At 37.6% G+C, this 19385-nt stretch overlaps 1 protein-coding gene across 7 annotated transcripts in view; it reads right to left on the bottom strand.

Annotated features, from left to right (window-relative positions):
• SPATA17 (spermatogenesis associated 17) overlaps positions 1–19385 on the bottom strand; it is a 233013-nt gene that overhangs the window by 206364 nt on the left and 7264 nt on the right. For 6 of the 7 annotated variants that reach the window (XR_009210752.1, XR_009210753.1, XM_032136510.2 and 3 more), the window contains exons 2-3: positions 7023–7112; positions 4825–4906 (exon numbers count right to left, since the gene is read on the bottom strand). Coding sequence is in view for 5 of the 7 variants with exons in the window: in XM_032136510.2 (XP_031992401.1) it covers positions 4825–4906; positions 7023–7112 (172 nt within the window). In the remaining 2 variants the exon portion in view is untranslated. Of the gene's footprint in view, positions 1–4824; positions 4907–7022; positions 7113–14616; positions 14694–19385 lie in introns of those variants that run through there. The other variant, XM_058430581.1, reaches the window with a different exon arrangement.

The following is a 19385-nucleotide window of genomic DNA, read 5'->3' as shown; positions in this document are numbered from 1 at the left end:
AGGCAGGAGAATCACTTGAACCCAGAAATGTCTTATATGCATAAGTATACTCTACTGTGTTTGTCCATACCATTGACATACAACCTCAATCACTTATAAATAATAGGACTAAGGGTGCTCATTACTCCACAGAATATCTTAATTTCTTGGTCATCCGGGTTAAGTAATATGATTCTATCAAAAATTGGTTTGAAGAAGCTCCTAGTGAGAAAACCAAGGACTATTTGAGCACCAAACCATTTAGTGAGAATAGTTGACTGTAACCCACCCATTGAATAAAATAGGAATCCATTACTTCATACTCATATAAATACATGAATAAATAAGTAAATGGGAGAGAGGAAAATCTCATAGCAAAATGCTGGTAAGTAAATGTAAGAGAAACAATGGAATTAGAAAATCACTGTTGGAGAAGTATAGTAATAATTGATTCTGGTAAGAATCATAATTGGATGCTAAACCTAGCATACAAAAGTTTAATGAGGAAGAAGATGTATACATAGCATTTAAATATCCCCTCATGAGAGACAAATAGTAAGTTGACAGTGTAGAAACCCGAGAGACACTACTTTAATCAAAGTTAACAACACTTATTGGACAAACTGATGACATATGCATCATAATATGATGTATTGAGATGTATTTCTGCTAAAAATGCATAACCAGAATCTAACACTGAAGAAACACTAGCAAGCAAAAATTGAGAAATAATCTGAAAAATAACTAGTCTGTACTCTTCAAAAATATTAGGGTTACGAAAAGTGAAGACAGACTAAAAAAATTATTCTAGATTAAAGGTGACTAAACAGACACAACCAACACTAACTACAAAGTGAAATCCTTGTTTGTACCCTGGAAAAGATTTTTTGCTATAAATGACATTACTGGTAAAATCAGTAAAATATGAATAGCGTCTATACATTAGCAAATAGTTTTGTACAGATGTCAATTTCCTGATTTTAATATTGTAATAAGATTATGTAGGGCCGGGTGCAGTGGCTCACGCCTATAATCCCAGCACTTTGAGAGGCCAAGGCGGGCCTATCACAAGGTCAGGAGATTGAGACCATCCGGCTAACACTGCAAAACCCTGTCTCTACTAAAAATACAAAAATTAGCCAGGTGTGGTAGCATGCACCTGTAGTCCCAGCTACTTGGGAGGCTGAGGCAGGAGAATCACTTGAACCCGGGAGGCAGAGGTTGCAGCAAGCTGAGATCACGCCCTTGCACCCTGGGACGACAGAGCGAGACTCTGTCTAAAAAAAAAAAAAAAAAAAAAAAAGATTATGTAAACAATATGCATGCAATATATTGAGAGATAAGTGGGCATAACTTCTGTAACTTTGTGTCAAATGAATAAAATAATGTACATAGAGAAAAATGTATATAGAGAAGAGGAAATAATAATGCAAATTTTTTCACTTGATTAAAAAATGTGAGTGGAGAATATATGGAAGTTCTTTGTACTATTTTTGCAACTTTTCTGTAAATCTGAAATTTTTTCAAAATTTAAAACTTCTTTTAAAGTGGCCTGAATGTAAATGATAGCACAATAAATTTTAAAAATCATATGCCACCTGGGCACAGTGGCTCATGCCTGTAATCCCTGCATTTCGGGAGGCAGAGGCAGGCAGATCACTTGAGGCCGGGAGTTGGAGACCAGCCTGGCCAACAGGGCGAAACCCTGTCTATACCAAAAATACAAGAAAATTAGCCGGGCATGGTGGCAGGTCCCTGTAATTCCAGCTACTCGGGAAGCTGAGGCAGGAGAATCGTTTGAATCAGGGAGGCAGAGGTTGCAGTGAGCCAAGATCACACCAGTGCACTCCAGTCTGGACAACAGAGCAAGACTTTGTCTCAAAAAACAAAAAATAAATAAATAAGAATAAATAAATAAATAAAAATCATATGTCAAAATTGGAAAGAAAGAAGAAAAGGGAGAAAGAAGGTGGAGAAAGAAAACTTATGTTTAAAAATAGTATTTAAAAGCCATCGATAGGAATTTCACATACAAAAGAAGCACTGATATTTGATTACATTTTTTCCATACCTGTGAGACAAATGGACCCAAATATGAAATAAAAATTCTGCATTAAAATGGTATAAATTAAGTTTGGATAGAATATGGAATATATACTGTAGCCAATGGAATTCTTTGGTTTTATATGTCTTTAAATAGAAAATATGGGTTTTTCGTATGTATACCAGATAAAAGGCTATTAACAAAATCCCTGGCATTCAAATTGAAAAAGTAAAAGAAGAAAAATCAAATCTCTTCTTCACTGTTTAAGAATATGACATTATGTCCAGGAAACATCTACAACACTTCCTTCTATCTGACTTCTGCTTCCATTGGCTCACTGTCCAATGTCAGCCATTGTCAAAGATTCTTAAAACACTCATTTGTTTTCAGAAGAGCAACTTATGAAGATCATGAAGATTTAACTCTTCAACAATATACAAGAGTATATATTTAACTATATTAATTTTAGTATATAAGCACAGAGACATAGACAATATGAAGGAAATACAAATTATCCTGATCACCTTTAATATTCTAAAATATCAAGTTGTGGATTCTAGGGTTATGAGTTGAATAGCAGTTTAGATGGATTGATGGTGAATCCAATATCTACACTTAAACCCTGAAAGTCTCTTTTCCCTCTTCAATTTTCTTTCCTATTTATTATAAGTACAGCTTTAAAGACATCTGTCTTTGTATTTCTTTGCTTTTCTCCTAATTTCTATTGTCACTAATTCTAAGAAAGACAAGCTTCAAAACGTAAGAAGTCTCCTGAGTCACTGTATAAAAATTGTATGCCTATGTATCTATCTATCCACACACTACACTCACTCACATATAATAAAATTATCATGTGATTATGCATAAGTGAGAGAAATGTAAAATGGAGCTAATATGATTTGAACATCTCTCACTTATATTACTCCAAGCAAACTGCCTTGATAGTTTTTGAATAATATTAACAACAGGATCACAAATGAAAAACTACCATTTTTGAGCACTGACTAGGTGCCAATCACTGTTCTGGGTATTTTGCGTACAGTGGTACAGTGTTTCACTTAATTTTCACAAAAATCTCCCACACATTCTTATCCTCATTTTAAAGACAAGGGACATAAGCAAGGTCCACACAGGTTAAATAACTTGCCCACAGTCATCAAACCTTTGTCATCAGTTCTAAAGCCTGTCCTCTTTCTACAGTTCAACGAGAGTCAAAAGGTAGGTACAAGACTCAGAGATATTGCATATTTAATGCTTACCACAGTGTCTGGCACCTAGCATATATTCTGTAACTATTAGTTACATCTTCTTCCCAATTTTTCCTTTCCAAAATGTTAAGCAGAAACAGAAATAGAGGCATTTTATTTCAGAGTAATTCAAAGAGTTACTTTTTAAAATGATGTTTTTAACCGAAATCAAGACAGGAAAAGGGAAAAAAAAAGTTTGGCTGGGCGTGGTGGCTCACACCTGTAATCCCAGCACTTTGGGAGGCCAGGGCAGGTGGATCACCTGAGGTCAGGAGTTTGAGACCAGCCTGGCCAATATGGTGAAACCCTGTCTCTATACTAAAAATACAAAAAAATTAGCCAGGTATGGTGGCTGGAGCCTGTAATCTCAGCTACTCAGAAGGCTAAGGCAGGAGAATCACTTGAACCCAGGAGGCAGAGGTTGCGGTGAGACGAAATCGTGCCATTGCACTCCAGCCTGGGGTACAGAGTGAGACTCCATCTCAAAAAAACAAAAAGACATACTATACTCAGACTGGTGACCAATCAGTAACAATTTTTGGCTTCTACCAGTAAAGGGAGCACAGCATAGTAGAAACAGAAATGTTCATTCTTCTGTTTATCTATATAAGTGCTAACTATTTAATATATGCCAGGCACCATGCTCTGAGAGTGCAACACTGATGAGACATAGTCTCTGTCCTTATGGAGATTAGGCAGAGGATCTTGGCAATTACCAAACAACTGTGCCCAATGTAAAAACTTCTATAACAACTGTAAGGTTGCTATGTATATTAAATGTACCACTATGTGTTCATGGACAAGTGGATGAGACTCAGTTTCCTAGCCTGCCAAATGAGTACAACAGTTACTTTTAATAAGCATCCTAACATACAAATTAAATAATTACACAAAATGCCTGGTATATAACAGGTGTTTAATAAATAATAGCTAGTATAAAAGCACCATGTAATCTTTGTTGCTTTCCAATAATAATTAATCGCACGATATAACCACAAATCTGTTTAACTTTCCATAAAAAACCATTCTGGAATGATATATCATTTATTAAATTATTTAAATCTTATTTACACCTATGAAACAAAATTTATCAGAAAGTCCTGAAGAGAAGACAAAAGAAGGCTTATTCTTTGCTTTGATCAATTTAGCATCCTTATGAGGATATTTATTGACTGTGTTCTGGGCAAGGCATTAGCTTAAAATGTTGGTGATCCAAAAAGGAAGTGGGCTGCAGTGCCCACTCTCAAAAAGCTCACCATCTACAAAGTACAGACAATCATCAATAAATAAGTATAAATGCATATACTGTGAAAAGTACTTCAAGCAAAAATAATATCAGTGTAGTTTGGGTACCAAAAAATGGGTCAATTCTCCATAGAAATACCAGAAAATGCTTTCAAGAATAGGTCTTATACTAAAAATTAAGCCCAATTTGGTCCTTACGTAAATACTCATCATCAGTAATTTCCCAACTATATGGAAATATGACTAAAGTGAGTAAGTTACAGCATATTGTACAATTCAAATGCTAACATATGTATATTTTATATTTACCTGCACAGTTAGTTGATACTGCTTTCTGCCTAAGAAACTTCTCCACCATTTTTGAATAATTGTTACAATCCTGTTTAAATGCCTAGGATAAAAAAATATGCTTATTAGTATCCTTTCATTGAAACAAGGTCAGTTAAATCTTTGTTAAAATACTCTCCTACAATTCAAGAATTCAAATTCAAAGCCAAGTTTATGTGCACTTTAAAGAGTAGAAAGTTATTGTGGGATAGAATTAATCATTTCTAGAAGTGGAAGAAAATGGCATTGGTAATTATTTGTTATTTCTTTGGGGCTTATTATTACACAATACTTAATTTCAATTCTTCTTCAATACTTACTCTTTAACATATTTTTGAATGTTAAGACTATAAAACAGGTCACAGGGACATGTTGAGAAATAAGCCAGGCACTATTGATGTAAATCACTATTAGCAATTAGAAATAATTCATGAGGGCCGGGCGCAGTGGCTCACACCTGTAATCCCAGCACTTTGGGAGGCCAAGGCAGGTGGATCACCTGAGCTTAGGAGTTTGAGACCAGCCTGGGCAACACGGTGAAACCGCCCGTCTCTACTAAAAATACAAAAATTAGCCAGGTGTGGTGGTACGCGCCTATACTCTCGGCTACTCTGGAGGCTGAGGCAGGAGAATCGCTTGAACCAGGGAAGCAGAGGTTGCAGTGAGCCAAGATTGCACCATTGCACTCCAGCCTGGGCGACAGAGCAAGACTCTGTCTCAAAAAAAAGAGAAAGAAAGTGAAAGAGAGAGAGAGAAAGAATTCATGAGGCTAAGAAATAGTTCTTCTCTTCATTCTTTTCCTGTAATCCTCAGTCTATCCAAGCCAACATCATGTTAGTCTGCTGAATTCAAAAACACTCTATTTGCCACCATGTTCCTTAGTTTATATAGTAGCCAAAAGAGAAGTCTTGTCTTTCAGGCGCCGTGGCTCATGCCTGTTATCCCCGCACTTTGGGAAGCCAAGGTGGGTGGATCACCTGAGGTCGGGAGTTCGAGACCAGCCTGACCAACATTGAGAAACCCCGTCTCTATTAAAAATACAAAATTAGCCAGGTGTGGTGGCGCATGCCTGTAATCCCAGCTACTTGGGAGGCTGAGGCAAGAGAATCGCTTGAATCTGGGAGGCGGAGGTTGCGGTGAACCGAAATGGTGCCATTGCACTGCAGCCTGGAGAACAAGAGCAAAACTCTGTCTCAAAAAAAAAAAAAAAAAGAGAAGCCTTGTCTTCACACTTTAAATTTGCATGTCTAGCTCTTACTAGACAGTATAAGGAAGTTTCATATAGGATAATTCCAGACCTGATGAGTTATTATGGAGTAGACATATTTTCCTCTACTTTATCCAGGAAAATATTTTTTAAGAATTGATGGGACACTGAGGGAAAGTTTGGGCACTGAAAAAAAAAAAAAAAAAAAGCGAGAAAGAGTTAAAATAGGGACAAATTTCCGTCTCTTTTTATAGTCAGAATGACATCATCCATGCATCACTTTCTTTTATCTACCAACATAGTGGAAAAGATTGAAACTGTTTTCTCTTTTTCCCCCCTTTCTTACCAGTCAACGAATTTATTGCTATAAATACAAACCCAGTCATTTGTAGATCCTTTGGAATTTGGGAAAAGGAATCTGAGCAAATGTGTTTGTAATATTGAGAATTTTATTTATTTATTTTTTTTGAGGCAGTCTCACTCTGTTGCCCAGGCTGGAATGCAGTGGCACCTTCTCAGCTCACTGCAAACTTCGCCTTCCAGGTTCAAGGGATTCTCCTGCCTCGACCTCCTAAGTACCTGGGATTACAGATGTGCACCACCATGCCCGGCTAATTTTTGTATTTTTAGTAGAGACTGGGTTTCGCCTTGTTGGCCAGGCTGATCTCAAACTCCTGACCTCAAGTGATCCATCAGCCTCAGCCTCCCAAAGTGCTGGGATTACAGGAGTGAGCCACTGTGCCCAGACAATATTGAGAATTTTAAAAAGCAATACAGTCAATATAATTTAGTTTTGGTAAGAAAAGATCAGAAATACTACGTATTTCTTTTAAAAGAGTACCATACAATTTATCAACGACATTATGAGTAAAATAAAAAATTATTTGAAATGAGTACTTCATGAATAAATTATATTTTCTAAGGAATATATTTTTATGATATATCTGAGGTTTCCATGACAAAACCAGTATACCTGATATATGCCCGAACTTGACATCCTCGAAACCAGCTTTGGATTTTAACTGCTGCATCATTCTCCTTTTTTCTAAATGGATCTACAACACTAAAACAAAATGTTTAAAAAGCACTTCATTAGTAACTAATATAATTCTAAAGCAAGTCAACCTGTTAAACTTGATTTTTAATTTCTTCCAAAATGATAATTATAAATTCAAATGTCATTTTAAATAACATTAAAGTATAAATAAATAAGGCATTTCAAAAATCATGAGCTATGTTTTGAAAATTAACCTTTCTCTGAGAAGCCATGTGCTTTCAACAGCTTTGCTTTTTTTATTTTGATAATCACCAATTTTACAACTAATTAATTTGCCAGTAATTTTTATTAGGGAGTAAGAAAGAAATGTGTTATTTTGACATTATTTTTAAAACATAATCATTTGAATTTACTGTTTAAATGCTACTACACATGTATCATGCAAGATGAAAATGCTCACATATTTCACTCATTCATCAGTTAAATGAGTTGCCTCTAAGTTAAATGAATCCATCACAGAATGCCTGTTCCATTAATAGCTAGAATTCTAAGAAAGTCTGTTTAATTAAAGGAGGCAGGGGGAGGGCCATAGTGCTTATATAGAGATAAGAAATTCAAGACAGTGATCCAGATGTGAGACATGTACAATACAGGGAGAATTCACACAAATCAGTAAGATTACATAAAGTGTAGATTAAGTGTAAAATAAACTGTAAAAACCACACAAAAGAATATATAAATAGTTGCATTACCTGATAATGAACGGAAGGCACCATGATAAGATTACTATATGATGCAATAAAATCTGCTGGAAATAATTGAGTGTAAGACCACTCAGACAATTAGGAATAGAAGAAAGGAAAGATTTCTTATTGTTGTATATTCGTACCGCATGTCACAAATTACAAAAGAGGTTTGAGTAAGGCCCGCTCGGTGACTCACGCCACACTGTAATCTCAGCGCTCTGGGAGGCCAAGGTGGGCGGATCATCTGAGGTCAGGAATTCGAGACTAGCCTGGCCAACATGGTGAAACCCCGTTTCTACTAAAAATACAAAAATTAGCTGAGCGTGGTGGCGGGCTTCTGTAATCACAGCTACTCAGGAGGCCGAGACAGAAAAATCGCTTGAACCCGGGAGGCGGAGGTTGCAGTGAGCTGAGATAGCGCCATTGCACTCCAGCCAGGGCGACAGAGCGAGACTCTGTCTCAAAATTAAAAAAAAAAATTTTTTTTAAAGAGGCTTGACTTAAGTGTATTCTGGCATCATATTATTGTCCTCCACGTGGGAGGGAGAACAGCTTAAAGTCCTTTTGAGAGGTGACAGCATGCTGGCAGTCCTCACAGCTCTCGGTGCCTCCTCTGCCTGGGCTCCCACTTTGGCCGCACTTGAGGAGCCCTTCAGCCTACCGCTGCACTGTGGGATCCCCTTTCTGGTTTGGCCAAGGCGGGAGCCAGCTCCCTCAGCTTGCAGGGAGGTGTGGAGGGAGAGGCGCAAGCGGGAACCGGGGCTGTGCGCGGCGCTTGCGGGCCAGCTGGAGTTCCCGGAGGGCGGAGGGCGGAGGGCGTGGGCTTGGCGGCCCCGCACTTGCAGCAGCCGGCCGGCCCTGCCGGCCCCGGGGCAATGAGGGACTTAGCACCGGGGCCAGCGGCTGCGGAGGGTGTACTGGGTACCCCAGCAGTGCCAGCCCATCGGCTCTGTGCTCGATTTCTCACCGCACCTTAGCTGCCTTCCCGCGGGGCAGGGCTCGGAACCTGCAGCCCGCCATGCCTGAACTTCCCACCCCCTCCATGGGCTCCTGTGCCGCTGGAGCCTCCCACAGGAGCGCCACCCCCTGCTCCACGGCGCCCAGTCCCATCGACCACCCAAGGGCTGAGGAGTGCGAGTGCACCGCGCGAGACTGGCAGGCAGCTCTACCTGCAGCCCCGGTGCAGGATCCACTGGGTGAAGCCAGCTGGGCTCCTGAGTCTGGTGGAGATGTGGAGAACCTTTATGTCTAGCTCAGGGATTGTAAATACACCAATCAGCACCCTGTGTCTAGCTCAGGGTCTGTGAATGCACCAATCGACACTCTGTATCTAGCTGCTCCAGTGGGGCCTTGGAAAACCTTTATGTCTAGCTCAAGGATTGTAAATATACCAATTGGCACTCTGTATCTAGCTCAAGGTTTGTAAACACACCAATCAGCACCCTGTGTCTAGCTCAGGGTTTGTGAGTGCACCAATCGACACTCTGTATCTAGCTGCTCTGGTGGGGCCTTGGAGAACCTTTGTGTCCATACTCTATCTAACTGATCTGCTGGGGACGTGGAGAACCTTTATGTCTAGCTCAGGGATGGTAAACGCACCAATCAGCACCCTGTCAAAACAGACCACTGGGCTCTACCAATCAGCAGGATGTGGGTGGGGCCAGATAATAAAAGCAGGCTGCCTGAGCCAGCAGTGGCAATCCGCTTGGGTCCCCTCCACACTGTGGAAGCTTTGTTCTTTCGCTCTGTGCAATAAATCTTGCTACTGCTCACTCCTTGGGTCCACACTGCTTTTATGAGCTGTAACACTCACCGCGAAGGTCTGCAGCTTCACTCCTGAGCCAGCGAGACCACGAACCCACCAGAAGGAAGAAACTCCGAACACATCCGAACATCAGAAGGAACAAATTCCAGACGCGCCACCTTAAGAGCTGTAACACTCAACCGCGAGGGTCCGCAGCTTCATTCTTGAAGTCAGTGAGACCAAGAACCCACCAATTCCGGACAGACTTTCCTCCAGAGAACTTTCCCTGACTTCCCAGACTACAATTATGCCTTTCCATGTTACACTCTCATAGCTCTTCATAATATTTACCACAATCATATTTAAAAATTATTTAACAATGGTCTCTTCCACTAAACTTGAAAACATCGAAGGAAGTAATCTTGTCTATTTTGTCCTATACTGTATTCCCCATGGCCTCAGGAGAGATCATTAGTATTACTCCTAACACTCAACCTTTGTCTTACCAAAGATGCTACCTGAGGGAGAAACATGCCTGTTGGCATATTCCATCCCATGAGAAATGCCACTCACAGGCTTCCCTCACTAGATCTACTCCCAACATTGAAACCTCTCCCTACTTTAGGATGACATAGTTGCTGAGAGCCCATGAGTGCCCCTATCCTCTTAGTAACTTAAACCCTGGGTGATGATGGGAAAAAGACAGGCAGACATGAAAAGGAGCTGTTGAGAGAAATAGAAGGAAATAAATACGTTTTACTAAATAAAACCTTATATGTCAGGGACTATTCCTAATATTTCACATACCAGTGAATTAACTCATACATAATCCTTCAATATCTCTATGAAGAAGAGAATTATTATCCCTATTTGACAGAAGATACCACTGTGGAGAAAGCATAGTAATATGCCCAAGGTCACAGCTTTAGTAAGTGTCACAGCTGGCATTTAACCCTTGGTAGTCCTACTCTAGAGGCTGGTTTTTTTGTTTGTTTGTTTGGGTTTTTTTGAGACGGAGTTGCTCTGTTGCTCAGGCTGGAGTGCAGTGGTGTGATCTCTGCTCGCTGCAATCTCCGCCTCCCGGGTTCAAGCGATTCTTCTGCCTCAGCCTCCGAGTAGCTGGAACTACAGGTGCACGCCACCATGCCTGGCTAATTTTTGTATTTTTAGTAGAGACAGGGTTTCACCATATTGGCCAGGCTGGTCTCGAACTCCTGACCTCGTGATCCACCCACCTCAGCCTCCCAAAGTGCTGGGATTACAGGCGTGAGCCACTGTGCTCGGCTCAGAGGCTGGGTTTTTAACCATCACTGCTTCTAAAGGGCAAGAGAGTAAGAAATGAAAAGAGGAGAAGAAAGGGAAAGTAAAATGGAAGAGAAGGAAAATGCAAAAAACATTCATGTAATCAATTTCTAAATATAATATTGAGACTTTGTGGGAAAAGTTAGCACCAATCTCCCTAAAACAATAAAATAAACTGAGAGACTAAGAATTTGAAATGATAGCAACATCTATAGCAACACCCCAAAATTTCAGACTATACCAAGTGTTAGTGTTAAGAATTCATATATATTGCTGCTCGGAAATAGTTTGGACTTTGAACATATACAGAATAATTTTATTTACATAAGTAAAAATCTCACAAAACTTTAGGGATGTTCACTAAGGATGTATACACATGTAGTAAAATTATAATGAGAATGATAAAACACAAATTTCAAGACAGAAATGAAGGATGGGAGAAATGAGATTAATAGTTGAAGCCAAGGCAAAAGGCCTTGGTTTTCAGAGTTTTATGCATAATATTAAGGAATTCTAGACTCCTTGATTATCAACATTTTGACCATGGAAACACATATCCCCAAAGTTTGATAATCTCTGTAAAGATTTACAGTAAAAGATACTAAATAACAACAATTATATATAAAAAAAAGGTCCATCATAAGATACAAGTATAGTGCAGTGTCATAGAAGTTAATGGGAAGGCATCAGAATGGGAGATCATGATTAAGCAAGGTTAAATACTGTGCAGAAGTCATGGAAAACAAGGTCATTATTCAACTGGTTGCAGGGTGAGAAGGAATTTTTCATTTTTCTTTTAAAATCTTATCCTGACCGATAACAAGATGGGATAGTGGAACAAAGACACTGTCATTGATGGCCAACATGGAAAAGATACAACAACATAATGTCCAGTAGAGCAGGCAACTCAAAGAAGATAGAGTGTGGAAAAAATAAGAATAATTTCATTCAAAAAAGCTAATGTGCAATAAAATTCATGATAATAGAATAGAGCTGTTTCTTATGGTTATTTAAACCTTTTACCATTAATATTTAACAAACTATACTAGATTTGTTTTTCATCTTCTTAATATAGTCCATTTAAATTACTGAAAACATTTGTTTCTCCTTTCCCACCAACAATCAACTGGCTACCTTTACAAAAATGGAAGAAAAATATGAATAAGGCACATAGACACATCTAATTCTTCTTTTGAAGTTACTGTATTAGTTATTAATGTATTTGTATGAACTCCCCCTTTATTTATAATTGTCATTAGAAATGCAGAAGAGAAGCAATCAAATTAACTGTTTTGGGTTTATGTTTTTTAATCTCTCCTGGTGACACCAGTCAAGTGGAAAATTAAATAATTTCTTTTTGGGATATTAATAATGTGTATATATACAAGCATATATTATGTTAATAAGAATTATATATTGCAATTAAAAGGAAGGAGGCACTAAAAATTAACTAGTAGTTAACTTACTACTAAACTTTAACTTATGTGCTAAAATTTGACTTCTATACATGTTTCTCTGTTGCCCTTTTTTTAACTGCTTAAAAACAAAATTTACAGATGCTAGGTTACTACTGGAATGCTGAATACTCATACAATATGTCATGAACTGCTAGACATTTTATGTTTAAAATGAAAAATGTGGGTAACACTTTATTTTAATGGTATATTAATTAGTTCCAAATTACAATGAAAATCCTATAGCAGTGAATAAAATATGACATCTACATGAATTTGAAATAAATTTATTATGATCAGTATTATCACAATGAATACTAAATGAATTAATAATGATGAAAGACCAAAAGTATTACCAGTAATGTAATAAAACATCAAGAAATAACTGGAAGTTTCCAGTCACTTCATCATCAACTAGAAATAAGTACTATCACCCTGGATAACAGTATATTCATGTATATCATTAGTGGCCAGAAATTAACTGACAGTAAGTAGAAAACGAAAAAAACAATGTGTAGTTAAATATCTTTCCAGTAATATGCAAAAAATATGCATTTTACACATCAACAGACTGTGCTTAGTCTGACCCATGAATATTACCTATGAATAAATACTAGATTAAAAACTCAATACTCTTTCTTTTTCATTATCATGTAACTTGTAACTATTTTAGACAGTAGGAATAAAATTCCATTATTAGCTGCCCTGTGCTCTCAGATATGTTGATGTGTAAAATGATTATTGTTTTGCATATAATTTCACTACTAGGTCTTAAGGATTTCATGCTCCTTAAAGGCAGAAACTACAGTATTCTTAATCTATATTTTGTGTTCTGATTATCACTCGTGCCTAATAACAGACGCTTGATGATGAGAAATAGGACTATATTTTAGAACTAGAACCTACGTTTTATATTTCATTAATAGTCCTCAACATTATTATTATTTCACAGCTCAAGGAATAGTGGGTTGCAAATGCATTAGTATTCGATCATATAGTAGGAGTTACCATAGTTGGTCAAATGTTAAATACTGTGCAGAAGTCATGGAAAATAAGGTCATTATAATTTAGAACCAGAACCTATAATATCAGTGCATTCAAAAATATTTTGTTTCCTAGCTGGGTGTGGTGGCTCATGCCTGTAATCCCAGCACTTTGGGGGCCGAGGTGGGCAGATCACCTAAGATCAGGAGTTCAAGACCAGCCTGGCCAACATGGTGAAACCCTGTCTCTACAAAAATACAAAAATTAGCCAGACATGATGGTGGGTGCCTGTAATCCCACCTACTTGGGAGGCTGAGGCAGGAGAATTGCTTGAACCTGGGAAGCAGAGGTTGCAGTGAGCCAAGGTCATGCCATTGCACTCCAGCTTGGGCAACAGAGTGAGACTCCATCTCAAAAAAAAAAATTATATATATATAAAGAGAGTTTCTTTTTCTTCCTATTCCTCCTCACTTCTCTTTACCTCATTTCTTGAACAATTAAGTCTCAAAGGCCTTGGAAATGGGCAGGAAAAGTAGGGCACTGTGCTACAAAGGGTATGGGAGGAGGAAGGCACAGTGGCTCAGCATGAGGTGTCAGAGCCTGTGTGGGGTAAGGTGAGCATCCACAAGTGGGGGCTGCCTGGGGTAAGATGTCATAGTCTGAGCTTAGTAAGGACAGTGTGTCCCATGGAAAGAAGGCCTGGCTTTGGGGTATAGAGGGAAGATGAAAAAAGAATCTGCACATGAACGTAGCCAGCATAGAGAATCAGAGCCCAAGAGTGATGAGGAAAACATCCAAGTTGGTGGGGAGGCGATTGTTCAGCATGAGGAGGTAGAGCCCGCACTGGGTCTAAGAGAAGAGGCAGTTGTGGTGACAACAGTTTGGTTACATAAAGAGGAACTGATCAGATAAATATTCTAAAGATAATGGGAGCCAGGTTTCTCTCTGTGAGAAAAGGTAAGAGAAAAAAACTAGAATGAACGTGTTGTGCTGAATCTGAAATAGAGTAGTCAGTGTGAACTCATGAATTTTAATATATATGTTCATCAATAGGTAGAGAAGTAAGTATAGATGTAAAATGTGTATAGATGTGTACAAACACATATTCCTTTGTTCTTTCCACTGAGAGGTCCAGAGAGCAGCAACATAATAGCAATGTGCATCCACTGAAGGAAACAAAGGCTCTTTGGAAAAATGGATGGTTCTAGGGGTTGGCAGGAAAAGTACAAGATAAGCCTCTGTTATTCATCCGTTTTCACACTGCTATAAAAATACTACCCAAGACTGGGTAAGTAAATAAATAAACCTCCTTATCAATAAAGGAGGTTTAATTGACTCACAGTTCTGCATGGCTGGGAGCCCTCAGGAAACTTACAATCATGGTGGAAGAGGAAGCACGCATGTCTTACATGGCAGGAGGTGAGAAACAGCATGCAAAGCAGGAACTGTCAGACACATAAAACCATCAGATCTGGTGAGGACTCACTCACTTTCACAAGAACAGCAGGAGGAAACCGCCCCCATGATCCAGTCACCTCCCACCACATCCCCCCTTCAACACGTAAGGATTAGGGGGATTTCAATTCGAGATGAGATCTGGTGGGGACACAGAGCCAAACCGTTATCAGTCTGCAACTTTTTGTGTGTCAAGAAAAAGCAAGGAATCAAGAAAGCATTAGAAAAATGAGGACACAGAAGGAAGACTGAAGTGGCTCTCACTAGCCAAATCTGGGACATATTAGCATAACTATAAATAAGAGTGACAGATTTTAACCCACTGAATAAAATAGGAAACTATGAGTCTATACTTATTTAAATAAATAAATAAATTTTAAGTTTGATGAGGAATAGGATACATACATAGTTTCAAATGATCTGCTTTTTAAAAATAATTATAAATTACAAAGGAAAAAAGAATATTCCAGTAGAGAAGCCTAGGAGACAACAGCTTTACCAAGTGATCTAAATGAATATTGTCAGTCATGGGACAAATCAAAATCAGGTAGTATCTGGCAGGATGCATTGAGAAGATCACAGTATCGCTTCTGTGATAGTCCTGCCTGGGGTGCATAATCTGAATCTAATCAAGGGGAAAAATCAGACAAACCTAAATTGAGGGAAATTCTAAAAAATAACTGATTTGTAATCTTCAAAAGTGTCAAGGTCACGAATATCAAAGAAAAAATGAGAAAATGTACCATATTAAAGATAACTAAAGAGACAAGACAAACAGGATCCTTTTGCTATAAAGAACATTATCAAGGCCGGGCGCGGTGGCTCACGCTTGTAATCCTAGCACTTTGGGAGGCCAAGGCGGGCGGATCACGAGGTCAGGAGATCGAGACCACGGTGAAACCCCGTCTCCACTAAAAATACAAAAAAAATTAGCTGGGCGTGGTGGTGGGCGCCTGTAGTCTCAGCTACTCGGAGAGGCTGAGGCAGGAGAATGGCGTGAACCTGGGAGGCGGCGCTTGCAGTGAGCCGAGATTGCGCCACTGCACTCCAGCCTGGGCGACAGAGCGAGACTCTGTCTCAAAAAAAAAGAACATTATTGGAGAAATTTGGCAAAGCTTGAATGGAGTCTGAAGATTAGATGGTAGAAATGTGCCAATGTTAATTTCTTGATTTTGATGGTTGAATTGTGGTTATATAGAGAATGTCCTTGTGTGTAAAGAATTTGGGGCACAACGGGACATTAGGTTGCAACTTACTCTCATATGATTCAGGAAAAATACCCTTGTATTATACTTGTTATTTTTCTGTAAATTTGAGATTGTTTCAATAATTTAAATATATATGTGTATGTGTATGCATCTAATAATTTTTAAATTTCAGATATTGTTTTTAATCTCTAAACATTTAATTTGCTTCTTTTTAATGTCCCATTTAACTCCTTATTATCTTCATATTTTACTTTTAAGTCCTTAAGCATATTTTAAATAGCTATTTAAAAATCCTTGTCTGATTATTCTGTCATCTTTGTTTTTCTGGATCTGTGTCTATTGATTGATTTTTTTTCCCTCCTGATTGTGGGTCACAGTTTGCTACATTTTTATACTACTACTAATTTATGAATAGATGCTGGACACTATGAATGTTACACTATTGAGAGTTTGAATTTTGTTCAGAGATTGCCTCCAAAAGAAAGCTGGGGTAATTGTCTTGTTAATCTCATTTGGTTATCTTTCTCCTTGAGATCAAATCCTGCATTGCCTACTGTATCAATACCTAAAAATAATTGTTCATATATTTTGTTGAGTCTTCTAGTCCTTCACAGTCGGAGGACAAGTTTTGTAATAGTTAAATCTTCCATGGCCACTTATTTTCTATGTTTAATTTTGTTTTCAAAACAAAATTTTTGTCCTAGGACAAACTTTCTCCTATTTATTTACTGTTTATTTCACAAATAAGTACCTGATTAACCGATGCTCAATATAAAATGTTAAATAATACACAAAAACATAGAGAAAAAAGATTCTATTTCAACCTCACTCTTTCAATTTTTAAAATTTAACCACTTATTATGTGTAATTCCAGATCTATCTAATTCCAGTTTTGTATCTCTACATATTTTTACATTTGTTTTACATAAAAAACACTAAATGTATTATATATTTTCTATAATCTGGGCTTTTCTTAAACCTTATTTTGTCTCAGAGATTTTGTTCATGTCATTATGAATAAAATGTTTCACTCTTTTAAACTGCTATTTATTTTCCCTCATATGCTTGTCTTTATTAGCCAGAGTAGTTGCAAATAGATACAAGTTATTTATAATTTTTATTTTTATTTTTTGCCTATTAGGAATAATGCTTTAATGAATGCCCTCGTACATAATCCTGTATTTTTTTTTTTTTTTTTTGAGACGGAGTCTCGCTCTGTCACCCAGGCTGGAGTGCAGTGGCGCAATCTCGGCTCACTGCAAGCCCCACCTCCCGGGTTCACGCCATTCTCCTGCCTCAGCCTCTCCGAGTAGCTGGGACTACAGGCGCCCGCCACCACGCCCGGCTAATTTTTTGTATTTTTAGTAGAGACAGGGTTTCACCGTGGTCTCGATCTTCTGACCTCGTGATCCGCCCGCCTCGGCCTCCCAAAGTGCTGGGATCACAAGCGTGAGCCACCGCGCCCGGCCCATAATCCTGTATTTAAAGTACTCTTACACACAACTTGTGTATACATAAGAGCATTTTTATGAGGCCATATTTAGAAGAAGTGACAGTTCTGAGTCAAATGACATGCATTTTGATGCTATTAAAAATGGTATTGCCGAAGTCTTAAATTATAATTGTTCATTGCTGTTACGTAAAGACTACTGTATACTGCCCTTGCATCCTGCGAAATTGTTAAGTTCATTTATTACTTCTAAATCTTTTTTTGTATGTGGTATAGAGTTTTTTACACATATAATTATGCTGTCAGTAAATAAAGACAATTTTACTTCTTTCTTCGCAATGTTTATGCCTTTGATTTACTTATCATTCAACATTTAAAACTAGTAAGAAAAGGATGGACTATTTAATAACTGGTGTTGAGACAACTGTATTCTATAGAAAAAGTTAGGCCTCTATCTCACACAATACATGCACGTAAACACAACTGCACACAGACTGAAGGAAAAATCTAATGAACTTTCAACATATTATAAATAAACTATAAATAATTATAAATATTATAAATAAATATAATCTTAGGTTGGGAAAGACTGTTCCAAGAACAACTCAGATTGCTAAAGTCAGATGAATAAATTTACTAATTTGACTATAAAAGCTTAAAATAAAACTGATAGAATGGTTGATGGCCACGGCAAAAACCTGAAACATTATGGTATTGGCTTTGGGACTAGGGGATGCGCGAGAAGGTGAGGAAGATGCACATGTCATTGAAAGATCATACGTGTGGGTCAGAAGAGTGGTGAAAAAATTGATATTAGAAGCTGGAAAAAGAACCTCTATTATGTGAGAGTAGGGCAATTATTATAGCAAGACTATTGCCTATGATCACTTGGAAGACTGAAAATGTACAATGAACTTTTGAACTTGCCTAAGAAGATATCTAGAAAGGATATTAAAGTACCAATCGGATTCTTCTAGCTTAATTTGTTTTACTTCTTCTAGATTAATTTGTCTTAACTAAATATAAGGTAAATCACAGTAACATAATGCTTATTTAATTTTTAATTAAATGAAAATTATTGTAGAATTGCCCATTGTTGTTTCTATTATTTCTTTTGCTCTTCTTCCTCTATCTTGAGATCTTTGTTCCAATTTAATTTTCACTTGATTATGGCAAGTACTTTCCTGAGTATATTTTGTCAGGTAGGGTACACAGATGACATAACTGCGAGTCTTTACATGTCTGAAAATGTTTTTCTTTCATCCCAATCCCCAAATGAATCTTTGATAGAATTCTTATCTATGGTCTTGAATCATTAGTAACTATTGTTTTTGTGTCTTTTGGGTTCCTGTGTTGAGCAGAAAGGGCATTCATTTGCTTGGCAAATAACTATTTTTATTTTCTGTCTAGAATAGAATCTTATGAGATTATTTTTCCTGTATTCTTGGAAGTTCACCAGATAATATCTAAGAAGAAGGTGTTAAAGGAAATACTATATAGGACTCAGAGAATCCCTTCTATTCTAAGCCATATTCTTTCTTCTGTTTAGGAGTTTTCTTCCAGGGTATTTCTTTATTATTATTCTATCTCTTCCCCACTCCCAGTCAGAATTCTGCAGTAACTATTATTCACATAACAAGTCCTCTGGGTATGTCCTCCATATTATTAATCTTATTACTCATGATTTCTATTCACATGTGTTTATGGATATTTCCTTTATTTGTTTTCCTAACATATTTATATTTCAGTAGTGACTATTCTAGTTTTTAATTCATCTATTACATTTTTAAATGGAAAATTATTATTTTAAAAAATTGGTTACAGTATCTTTTTTCCTCTAGTTTTATTTCTGTAAAAGTTCGCATTTCATTTTTATTGAAGTTTGTATCTATTTCATCCATTAGTTCTAACTCCACAGTAGCCATCTGTTCTGGTTTCTTAGCTTAATCTCCTTCCTCCAAACTAACATTTCCTTAAATGTCTTGTGAAGTTTATC

This window comes from Hylobates moloch, unplaced genomic scaffold, assembly GCF_009828535.3.
Source record: "Hylobates moloch isolate HMO894 unplaced genomic scaffold, HMol_V3 SCAFFOLD_18, whole genome shotgun sequence".
Taxonomy (NCBI): Eukaryota; Metazoa; Chordata; class Mammalia; order Primates; family Hylobatidae; genus Hylobates; species Hylobates moloch.
Note: the sequence above shows the minus strand (reverse complement) of the source record. Positions and strands in the feature narration are given on the sequence as shown.